The sequence below is a fragment of the Bos grunniens genome, chromosome 6 (assembly GCF_055505025.1).
Source record: "Bos grunniens cultivar Pamir isolate PY7600 chromosome 6, Bosgru_T2T1.0, whole genome shotgun sequence".
NCBI classification, from domain to species: Eukaryota; Metazoa; Chordata; class Mammalia; order Artiodactyla; family Bovidae; genus Bos; species Bos grunniens.
Genome location: NC_141170.1, coordinates 34216621 through 34229415, shown reverse-complemented (window position 1 = coordinate 34229415; position 12795 = coordinate 34216621). Strand labels below are relative to the sequence as shown.

The following is a 12795-nucleotide window of genomic DNA, read 5'->3' as shown; positions in this document are numbered from 1 at the left end:
GGAGAAATAAAACATATAGAATTCACATATAGAAATCAGTTTTGTTTCTATACACTAACAACAAAATATCTGTAGAATAAATAAAGCAGTCTCATTCATAATAGCATCAAAAACAATAAAATACCTTGGGATAAATTTAACCGAGGAGGTGAAAGATCTTAACACTAAAACTGCAAGACTTTGGTGAAAGGAACCCTTACATACTCTTTTTGGGAATGTAAATTGATATAGCCACTCTGGAAAAAAGCATGGACATTCCTCAAAAAATTAAAAATAAACTACCATATGAGCCAGCAATCCTCAGTTCAGTTCAGTTCAGTCACTCAGTCGTGTCTGACTCTGCAACCCCATGGACCACAGCATGCCAGGCCTCCCTGTCCATCACCAACTCCTGGAGTTTACCCAAACTCATGTCCACTGAGTTGCTGATGCCATCCAACTATCTCATCCTCTGTTGTCCCCTTCTCCTCCTGCCTTCAATCTTTCCTAGCATCAGGGTCTTTTCCAATGAGTCACCTCTTCACATCAGGTGGCCAAAGTATTGGAGTTTCAGCTTTAACATCAATCCTTCCAATGAACACTCAGGACTGATCTCATTTAGGATGGGCTGGTTGGATCAACTTCTGGATATACATTCAAAGGAAATTAAAACAGGATCTCAAAGAGATATTTGCACTCCCATGTTTCTCACAGCATTATTTACAATAGCTAAGATATGGAAACAGCCTAACTGTTCATGAAAAAATAAATGGTTAAAGATATAGTTGACCCTTGAAAAATGTTGGGGCTAGGGGTGCTGAACCTCTGTGCAATTGAAAGTCCCCATAAAACAAATAGTTCGCCCTACATATCCACAGTTCCCATATAAATGTTTTCTTTCTAATCATGGCTCTGCATCAATGGATTCCACCAACTATGGTTGAATCATGTAATCCTACTGAATTTACTAATGAAAAAAAATCTGCATATAAGTGGGCCCTTGCAAATCAGTCCTGCATTGTTCAAAGGTCAGCTGTACACTCTATAGCCATGAGAAAGAATGAAATTCTGCCATTTATGACAACATGGATGGATTTTAAGGGCATTATGCTATGTGAAATAAGTCAAACAAAGACAAATACTTTACTATGTTACTTACATCTGGAATCTAAAAAGTTGAACTCAAAGAAACAGGTAGCAGAACGGTAGTTACCAAGGCTAGAGGATGGGGAAAATATGGAAATATTGAAAACTTCTGGTTATAAAATGAATATGCTCTGGGATCTCATGTACATTGTAGTGATTATACTTAACAACATTGTGTTATATATCCTAAAGCTGCTAAGAGAGTAGATCTTAAATGTTCTCACCCAAAAAAGGAAATAATTATGTGATATGATGGAGATGTTACAGTGGTAATCATTTTGCAATGTAAGTGTATCATATCATCAAATTTCACAACTTAAACTTACACAATGTTATATGTCAATTATATCTTAAGAAAGCTGAAAAAATTGATACAAGAAAATGAAGAAACTAAAGATGAAGACATCTTTATATAATTAGTAATGTCATCCCAATGTGTTGGCTGAGTAAAAGTGATCTAATACAACACGTAGATTTATAATATATATGGATTTAAAAATTAAATGGGAGAAGAACTGATGTAGAATTGAACTTTCTATTATAGTTGAGTCCCTTCCTGACAAGTAGAAAAATTTATTGGACAGAGCACATGTTAGAGTTAACCTATATGCTCCAAATCTCACCTACATGATTTACAAACTATGGACTTTAGCTTCAGGAGCTTAATTCTCTTATCATAAAGTGTGAATAACAATGCCTCCTTTGCAATGTTTTATTGAAGATCAGACATGAAATATACAATTACCTTTTTTCTTTCAGAATTCAAATTAAACACACTGAAGGCAGAGGTTGTGATACACTTTTCCTCTATTAGTCATTCCTAATCTTCAATTACAAAATGAATGTGAGTTTGAGCTCCCAAGTAAGAATTCAGTTACATTCTTCATCCAATTTTTCTGACCCTCTGAACACAAAGCTTTTGTTGTTGTTCTTGTTCTTGTTTTTAAATACTCGCTGCTTATTTTCTTCTCTAGACTTTCAAGTTCAATCACTCCTTTCAGAAGAGGACCATAGCCCTACACCAGGGATTGGGCCTCTTACTCCTATTACCTTAAGCAACTCCAAACTTTAGATAGTCTAATACCTTTGCGAAATTTTTTACTTTGACCCAGTTGCCTTTTCTCAAGAGGAGAGCATCCTGCTTCAGTGAGCCAAGTCTCTCACTGGTTCTTCAAATCCTTTATAGAGTGTTCCTAAACTATATTATCTCCTTACATCACTTTCTGTTTCCAAGTTCTTTGTCTCTGCAACTCTAGACACATAATCTCAAGGATAGTTTGAGAATCATTTTAGGTCCTGTTTCTGGTGTTCCTGGGAACAAAGAAGATAAAATTTAGAACTACTTTGGATACAGGAGTCATTTGTTTTTTTTGGAGACAACCCTAAGAAAGTTTCTAACCAGTACCGTTGTCAATTCAGATGGTGGTCACATAGTTAGGGCAAAAATATGCATATAGCTCATAGTTGGTCCTCTGTATCCCTGGTTCTGCATCTGTGAATTCAACCAAGGACTAATCATGCAGCACTATAGCATGTATTTATTTTAAAAATCTGCATATAAGTGGGCCTGTGCAGTTCAAACCCATGTTGTTCAAGGGTCAACGGTAATTGAAAGAGAAAAATATAACACAGATAATTACTTGATTTCTGGTGTTTTGTGGGATGGTAGATACGAAATAAAAGTATGCAGATGATTCTTACAGATGACAAAAATTTATTAAGAAAGTGTAATATCAAATCCTAACTACATTTCTTACTAGCTGAATGATCTTGGGTAAATTAACTTTGATACCTTGATTTCCTCATCTATAAAACTGTGATAATAATTGTACTTACTTAATAAGTTTGTTTTTGAGGATTAACTAAAATAATACAGATACAGTGGTTAAGGTGCTAAGCTAATTGAGAGCTTGGCATTTAATACATGTTAACTAATATTATTGTTAGAATGTTACAAGTTTTTGATTTTCACATTTGTAATGATGCTATACTTTAAAAATATTTATGAAATATATTTCTTCAAAGGAAGTGCTCCCTTAATCAGTGATCCTACTCAAATTTATAATAATAATGAAAAAGACCTACTTATTTGGGAAGATCATAGTGTCTGGTTACTGGAGTCTTATCTGAAGAATAATATGAAAGATGAGATATGTCCTTGCTGCTATCTAGTAACTGGAATGGATTTTAGTAGAATCTGAGCATGAACTCATTTCAGTTTTGCATCTCCATTTCCATTCAAATCAGTAAATCCCCAAATATGAGGAAGAACAAGATCTACAACCTGTCTTTCTTGGCTGTCTAATTAGCACTCACATAGATCAGAGAGAAAAATCTGGTTTATTCATTGGGAGTTAGCAACAATACACAGGGGTGGCTCTGGATGGGGCCTGAACACTTCCTGGAATTCTCCTAAAGGTAAATTCATGGGGAGTGGAAAGAAAGGGACACCATCTAACTTAAACAGGGCTAAAATAATACACAGCCTTTCTTAACCATGTGAACCCTAATTGATCCTCTTCTTTGAAGTTCTTCTGCACTTATTGTCCTCAATGTACAATTTAGTCCTTAATTATATCATGTCATGCTGTTCAGTTTAATGTGTGTTACTGTCATCACTCCAAAGAGATGGAAAGGAGTTTGAAGAGGTGGATTGTGTTTCCTTTACTGTAAGACTCAGGAGCTAAGAATTGTCATGAGCTGAATAATCATATATTTCATAGATTGTTTAGTTAGTTACATTGGAAAAACTAGCTCACTACCTGGGTTCCTATCTAACATCACATTCAAAGGTAGACTTAAGATGCATTTAAAAACCTTCTGTTAAAGGTAAAAGTATAAGTTTAATAGAATGAAAATATGGTAAAATAATTTTATGACTTAAAAAGAGGAAATAAATTCTTTTAAAAACTTATGGGCAGACAAAACTGGTAAATATGGACTTCTGTTTTCTGAAGGACAGTATGGCTCAAATTAATAAAAAATGGAATGGATAAGTGCAATGTCTACTACAAAAAACTGTTCCCATGTACAAAACGTAAAATCTTGCAAAGCAAGATTTTAATAATCTAATAAAACAGCTATAATAGAAAAATAGGCAAACAATAAGAACAGTTTTAAAAATGTATTTTTAATTGGAGGACACTTGCTTTACAATGTTTTCTTGGTTTCTGCCATACATCAACATGAATCAGCCATAGGTATACATATGTCCTCTCCCTCTTGAACCTCCCTCCCATCTCCCACCATAACCCACCCCTCTATGTTGTCACAGAGAACCAGGCTTAGCTCCCTGCTCATTAGCAACTTTCCATTAGCTATCTATTTTCCACATGGTAATGTATGTATTTCAATGCTACTCTCTCAATTTATCCCACCTTCTCCTTCCCCTGCTGTGTCCATAAGTCTATTCTTTATATATGAGTCTCTATTCCTGCCCTGTGAATAGGTTTATCCATGCCATTTTCTAGATGCCAAATATATGTATTAATATATGATATTTGTCTCTTTCTGAGTAACTTCACTCTGTATAACTAGCTCTAGGTTCATCCACCTTACTAGAACTGATTCAAATTCGAAGAACTGGCAGTTTTTAGAAACAGAAGTCTGAAAAGCTGACAAGTATATGGCAGTGATGCACAATTGAAATATGCAATAGAAAAATGCAAATTAAACTATGAATAATATACACTTTTAATGCCTATTACACTGGTAGTAATTAGAAAGCCAAACGTTACCAAGTGTTGACCAAGATAAGGGGACATAGGAATCCTCATGCACTACAGATGGGAGTGCACACTAATTCAGCCATTTTAAAGAGCAATCCAGCATCAATTAGTTGGATTAAGTGTATGCACACCCAATGAGCCAGTAATTCTGCTTCCAGAAGAACTGGAATGGATCCATAAAAGGATAAGTAGGAGCATGTTTAGTACAGTCTTTCTTGAGATGATAGACAAGAGATCAGTATTGCAGATATACACTTGTTTAGTTTCTAAGTCATGTCTGACTTTTTGCAACCCCATGGACTGTAGCCCACCAGACTTCAATCTCCATGGAATTTTTTCCCAGTCAAGAGTACTGGAGTAGGTTGCCATTTCCTTCTTCAGAAGATCTTCCTGACTCAAAGATCGAACCCACATTTCCTCCATTGTGGATTTTAGTGACTGTAATTATAGAGTTCGGATTCCAAAGAAAACAAGGTTTTATTGGTGTTGTTGTTTAGTCACTAGGTCATGTCTGATTCTTTGCAATCCCATTGACTGTAGCCCGCCAGGCTCCTCTGTCCATGGGGATTTACCAGACGAAATACTGGAGTGGATTACCATTTTCTTCTCCAAGATATACACTATAACTCATTATATAGGAGTTAATAGAAATGATTTAAATGTACATTTATCAATATGGATAGAGTTAAAAAAACAGATCTGGGTAAAAAATTATTAAATAAAAATAGACGCAATGGTCAAATATTTGCTTCCTGCCCAATTCATAGAAGCCCCCTTGTGGCTCAGATGGTAAAGAGTTCTGCTTACAATGCAGGAGACCTGGGTTCAATCCCTAGGTTGGCAAGATCCCCTGGAGAAGGAAATGGCAACCCACTTCAGTAATCTTGCCTGGAAAATCCCATGGATGGAGGAACCTGGCAGGTATAGTCTATGGGGTTGCAAAGAGTCAGACATGACTGAGCGACTTCACTTTCACTTTTCAATTTATATGTTGAAGTTCTAACCCGCAACGTGAATGTCTTAGAAGGTGGGGCCAGTAAGTGAGATTGGAGAAAAGATGGCAGAATAGAATGATGTGAGTTCACCTTCTCTCACAAAAACACCAAAATCACAACTAACTGCTGAATAGGCATCCACAAAAAGAGTAGAATCTATCAGAAAAAATATTCTACATGCAAAGACAAAGAAAGCATATCATGAGATGCTAGAAGGAGCACAATTACTAATAATCAAACCCAATACTGGCTCGGTGGGCCTCTCACAAACTGAAAAATAAATACATTGCAGAAGTTCTCCAATAGGAGTGAAAGTTTTGAGTCCCACATTAGGCTCTGGGGTTCTGGCATTGAGAGGGGGAGGCCCCAGAGCATTTGTCTTTGAAGGTCAGCAGGGCTTGAGTGCAGGGTCTCCGCAGGACTTGAGGAAATACAGACTCTACTCTGGGACAGTTCACACAAATTTTCATATGCACTGGGACCCAGAGCAAAGCAGTGACTCCATAGGAGCCCATAGATCTACCTGCAAGTCTTACAGAGTCTCCTGGGGAGCCAAGGATCAGGTGTGGCCCACTGGCAGGGCAAGGACTTTGATGATGGAGGCCCTAAGGAATATTCCTTGGTGTGTGCTCCAGGGGTGGCCATTTTTGTATGGAGACCTGGCCCCACCCAACAGCCTGTAGACTCCAGTGCTGGAATACTTCAGACCAAACAACCAACAGGGTGGGATCACAGCCCCATCCATCAATAGATGGGCTTCCTAAAGCTTTCCAGAGCCCCCAGCCACATCTAAAGATTGACAGTAACACAATGATGGTGGGGGACTTTTATACCCCACTTACATCAGTGGACAGAGCATCCAGGCTGAAAATCAATAAGGAAGCACAGGTCTTAAATGATGCATTAGGACAAATGGACTTAAATGATGTTTATAGAGCATTCTGTCTGAAAACAGCAGAATACACATGCTTCTCAGGTGCACATGGACCATTTTCCAGGATAAATCACATGCTGGGTCACAAGGCAAGCTTTGGTAAATTTAAGAAGATTGAAATCACATCAAGTATCATTTCCAACCACAACAGTATGAGATTAGAAATAGATCATGGCAACCCACTCCAGTATTCTTGCCTGGAGAATCCCATGGACAGAGGAGTCTGGTGGGCTATGGTTCATAGTGTTGCAAAGAGTCAGACATGACTGAAGTGACTTAGCATACACATAAGAAAAAAACTAAATATTATAAACACATGGAGGCTAAACAATATGTTCCTAAACATATTGGGGAAGTTCAATACAATATTACCTCAGGAAATAAGAATCTCAAACAACCTAACTCTACACCAAGGCAACTGGAGAAAGAAGAATAAGCAAAACCCAAAGTCAGTAGAAGGAAAGAAATCATAAAAATCAGAGTAGAAATAAATAGAGAAGAAGAAAGCAGAAAAGATCAATGAAACTAAAAGCTTGCCCTTTGAAAAGACAGAAGTAACTGAATAACCTTTAGCCAGACTTTTCAAGACAAAAAAGGAGAGGGTTTAAATCAATAAAACTAGAAATATAAAAGAAGTTACACAGACACAGAAATACAAAGGATCATAAAGAGACTACTACAAGCAACTATATGCCAATAAAATGGACAACCTAGAAGAAATGGACAAATACTGAGAAAGGTACAGCTTTATAAGACTAAACCAGAAAGAAAAAGAAAATATGAACAGACTAATCACAAGTACTGAAATTGAAACTATGATTAAAAAACTCCCAACAAACAAAGTCCAGGACCAGATGACTTTATTGTTGAATTTTGTCAAATGTTTAGAGAAGATTTAACACTTATTCTTCTGAAACTATTCCAAAATTTGCAGAGGAATGAATACTCCCAAACTCATTCTTTGAGACTAGCATCATCCTGATACTAGAACCAAAGATAAATTAAAAAAAAAAATTACAGACTATCATCACTGATGAATATAGATACAGAAATCCTCAACAAAATGCTAGCAAATTGAATCTAAGAATATATTAAAAGGATCATACACCATTATTTCATGCAGCCATGAAATTAAAAGATGTTTGTTCCTTGGAAGAAAAGCTATGACCAACCTAGATAGCATATTAAAAAAAACCAAAAAACAAAAAACCTCTCCAGATAGTGGGCATAGAGGGAACTTAACATAATAAAGACCATGTACAGGAGATGGCTTTCTCTCTGGTGATTCAGATAGTAAAGAGTCAGCCTGAAATGCAGAAAACCAGGATTCGATCCCTGGGTCAGGAAGATCCCCTGGAGAAGGGAATGGCAACCCACTCTAGCATTCTTGTCTGGAGAATGCCATGAACAGAGGAGCCTGGTAGGCTACAATTCATGGGGTCACATAGAGTTGGACACGACTGAGCAACTAACACTTTCATAGGACGTGGGGCCTTTAGGAGGTGATTAGGTCATGAGTTGGATTAGTGCCTTTTAGAAGATATCCCAGAGACCTCTAGCCTCCCTGCTCTCCACCATGTAAGGATATACCAAGAAGTCTGAAGTCTGCAATCTGCAAGATAGTCCTTTCCAGTACCTGAGCATGTTAGTGTCCGGACTTCAGTCTTCTCACAGCCTCCATTACTGTGAGAAATAAATTTCTGTTGTTTGTAAGCCACTCAAACTATGGTGCTTTTTAATAGCAGTCCAAACTGACTAAAACAAGGAATTTATAACACAAAGAATAAAGTAAGAACATGAGCTATACACAAAACAAAAACTGTACTTTTGTAAGAACTATTACAAACAAAAGAATATATGTGAAATATATTATGGTTGCCTGCAGGGGGAGGTGAATGAGAATAAAGGAGAAGAAATAAATAGTAGCAACTGGAGAAGGAGGGCTTCCTAATACAGGAGACGTGAGTTCAACCTTGAGGTCGGGAAGATCACCTGGGAAGGAAATGCTTGCCTGGAAAATCCCATGGACAGAGGAACCTGGAGGGCCACAGTCCATGGGGCTGCAGAGTCAGACTTGACTGAACACACACGCAAACAAACAAAAAAAAAAACAACTAGATAAGGGACTTGCATGCTCTCATGATGGTAATGTGTTATCACCTAACATTTGTATCTGAAGTTCTTTCACATCTACAAATGTATGCTTTACTGAAGCTTCAAAGTCCACTTTCTAACACTTATAGATGAACCTCTATAAGTGCATTTCTTTCACTTTCTTTGAAAAGATCTACTGCATTCCTCTCCATTTACTTCAGTAGAAACAATGTCAGCCTAAAGCAACACCAACAATGTTGGCTGTAAAACATAAATTTAAAATTTTCCTGATAAATTATAAATATTTCTCAATGTTCAAAGAAATTATGCGTGTTTTTAACTAAGATTAATTAATTATTAGTACTTTCACATTGAGGAGGTTTTGTGGAGTCACTCAGGGTCAGAAGAAGAAAAGGGGTACTGGGGTAATATAACCAAGTTTTTTCTGGCATTCCTCAGGAAATGATTGCTAAAGCTAATTTTTAAGGTACTCTGAATATAGAAGAATGGAGGGTATATATCAGTCTATAAATGTAATTATTGATTTGGGGAAATGAGACTGCAAGATAGAACATATGTGAATAACTTAATGAGAATTGAAAATATAACTTATAAACTGCATCAGTAATATTACTGTAAATATGTTGCAACTGGGTATCCACATGGACAAAGATCAAATAGTGATATAAAAAAATGAAATTGGTTTGAGAAAGAAAGGAAATCTTGAATAAAAAAAGATTCTTTGACTAAAACAAACCAACATACGTGACATTTCCACTCTTTTAAAATAACTCTATGCTCTGTGGCTCCTTGTCAAGGAAGTTAACTTGACCTTAGTTTTTGAGTAAGGGTTCACACACATCATGAGCAGAGCTATTACGCGAATGAGGTTACTTTTGGGGGGATGTAAAGGCTGTCCTGTATTTCAATTTTAACAAAGTTGTTGGCATTACATTTCAGTATTTCACAATATGTCTATGATTTCTATCTTAATTAGCATGTTTATGAGATAAAATGAACATTTATAATCCTCTTTCCTTTTTTCATTCTTAAAAAATAGTTTAAATCTTTAAATGTGGTCTAAAAAAAGCATGTGGTTTTACATATAACCACTTCTGGTATGATTAAGCTTTTCATTTGGGTAATATTGTGGTAGAATGGAGGAGTGATGGAATGGGATACCTTGGCTTCTGTTCTCTCACTTTTAAGTGAGGTGGTTGAGTTCTATAAAGAGTGATTTATCAGAATCACGAATTTGCCAGATTGTAGACCCCCTTAGTCCCCTATCCCCACCCATCCATCCTATCAGACACCGACTCAGAGGGTCTGGAGTGGGGCCTTGGAATCTACAAGATGATAATGCTGCAAGTGGTCTTAAAATCATGTTTTAAGAAATAGTAGGGGAAACAGCTAACAAAAATTCCTTCCACCTGCATTATTTTGTGATAGAATTTTATCTGACTTACCAGGTTTTCACTAATCTCCCGTAATTCCATAAACCGATATGGGCTGTTTTGTCTAGAATTACCGTTGCCTCGTAGATCTGAAATTTTAAAAGTGGCATGATAATACTCCATTTTCTGGTCTGTGATGAAAAGAAAAGTCATGAAATTAAGAGGTTTTGAGGAAAGATTTTGGGATCTAAGGCTCAACTATGATAGGGCCAATATGAAGTCTTGAATATATATCTGAGATTTTTTTTTTTTCAGCAGCTTTTAGTCCAGACTTTCTTTCTTTTTTTTTTTTTGGACTGGTTTTATTTATTTATTTTTTTAACTTAAATTTATTTATTTTAATTGGAGGCCAATTACTTTACAATATTGTATTGGTTTTGCCATACATCATACTTTAGTTTAATAGTAAATACAATAAAAATAATGATTAATGCTCTATGTTAATAATAGTTGTTGTTGTTCAATCACCAAATCTAAGATTGGCATCACCTTCATTTTACAGATGAAGAAAGTGAGGCATGAGACATTGAATATCTTGCTCTGAGCTATACAACTAGTGAGTGGCTATCCAAGTTTAAACCCAGACAAGTGTAGCTCTAGAGGTGGCATATTTAATTACTATATTGCTTCTTGCTGAGTGAAATGTATACCACCTTATACCCTACCGAAAGGAGAGGTAAATAAGTATTTTTGTAAATTTTGATTTGTAGTGGAAGAACCAGGGACACTAAGAAAGATGTGAAAAAAAAGGCAAGGAAAAGATTGTCTGAGGCTGGAGGTGAGAACAGTGTGTAATAGGAATGAATCAATCAGATCTCTGCTTGTCTCTCAGGAAAGGTAAGAAAACAGAGCGGTGAAGACTCCTGCGGAATGTGATAATCTTAGGAGTATGGTACTAGTGGGCAAGAAATCTACAGAGTTAAAGATAGAGAATGGAGCAACCACAGAACTACCTCTCTCCTTAGGAAGCCATGGATCTAGTTAAGAAAGGGAACCTCAGGATGGTCTGTCTCAGAGGGACATCTCTGGACTCAGTAGCAATTTTATTGGCCCCTCCAATAGCTAATCTATATGGTCCATATTATAACTGAACATTATACTCATAGTAAAGGGGCTTCTATGTGTTAAATAAACTGACTTGAGAATCTTTTGCCATTGGTGTAAACTACAGATATTATATGGGGCCCAGAACTATGTTTTTAGAAGCCTTGTAAAGTTCCTAAAAGAATCTTCACTGTTCCACCAAGTCTGGGGAAGATGACAACAGATAAGTCCATTCCAGTAAAAACTAGTTGTTTTTATCACATACATCTGTGTGAGATTGACATTGTGGGCATTTATCCAAAATGTTTTGCATTCTGCCGAGTAATGAAATATAAAGAGAATTCTGAAATGAATTTTTGTGGAATTATAAATATATCAGGTAATAGAAAAATAATCCCTGAATATTCTTTTTGAAAGGGTAAATTTTTTTCTGTAAAAATTAGTAATCATATTACACCATACTTGTAGTTTATTAATCACTTCAAAATTCATTATCTCATTGGACATGTATTTTTTTTCCTCTAGAAATGCTAATATAAAATGCTGAGTAAAAAATCCAATTTTAATCACTAATTCATCAAAAATTTTCACTTGCATATACATAAATGATTAGAGTTTATTATGATTATTGGTAAATTTTAGACAATTAATATTTTGATCTTTTGTGTAGACTCTCAAAAGAATACTAGATTGTGACCTCCAAGGAGGTGAGAAATTTATCTACTTTGCTTAATGCTGTTTCTTGGTGCCCTGAAAAATACTCGGACATACTAGACAGTAGGTGATGAAATGATTGAATAAATTAAACAGTTCAAAATGTGTACATTTACTAGTGAAAGTACATTGTTTTTGGATGGAATTAAATTTACATATGTAAAAATGAAGCTTTACAGAAAAAATGAATCAAACTGAGCGAAATCCATAATTTTACCTACCAGAGACTAAGAAGTGAACCAGAAGACCGATAGCCACAGCCACCACTGTCAGTAACAATACAATGAGAAGGGCAATCATCCATGGTTTCAAACCTCTGCTTCGGGTATCAAATACTGCTGCTCTGCAAAAAGGAAAACTCACTAGTTACTCTCATGTTGCAATGGTTACAGGCTTTCTGGTTGTCCTTGGATAAGCATATATTGCTTTAGCCTACCTGACCTGCCTCTTGAGAAATTTGTATGCAGGTCAGGAAGCAACAGTTAGAACAGGACATGGAACAACAGATTGGTTCCAAACAGGAAAAGGAGTACGTTAAGGCTGTATATTGTCACCCTGCTTATTTAACTTGTATGCAGAATACATCACGAGAAACGCTGGGCTGGAAAAAGCACAAGCTGGAATCAAGATTGCTGGGAGAAATATCAATAACCTCAGATATGCAGATGACACCATCCTTATGGCAGAAAGTGAAGAGGAACTAAAAA

General features: G+C 36.3%; 1 protein-coding gene across 6 annotated transcripts in view; it reads right to left on the bottom strand.

The window, feature by feature from the left end:
• The window catches only part of TMPRSS11A (transmembrane serine protease 11A), a 63417-nt gene that overhangs the window by 38019 nt on the left and 12603 nt on the right, over positions 1–12795 (bottom strand). For 2 of the 6 annotated variants that reach the window (XM_086405575.1, XM_086405574.1), the window contains exons 2-3: positions 12310–12431; positions 10343–10419 (exon numbers count right to left, since the gene is read on the bottom strand). The exons of 2 other annotated variants lie outside the window; for them this stretch is intronic. In XM_086405575.1, the coding sequence (XP_086261701.1) occupies positions 10343–10419; positions 12310–12431 (199 nt within the window). Of the gene's footprint in view, positions 1–10342; positions 10462–12309; positions 12432–12795 lie in introns of all 6 variants that reach the window. 2 more of the 6 variants (XM_086405572.1, XM_086405573.1) reach the window with 1 other exon arrangement.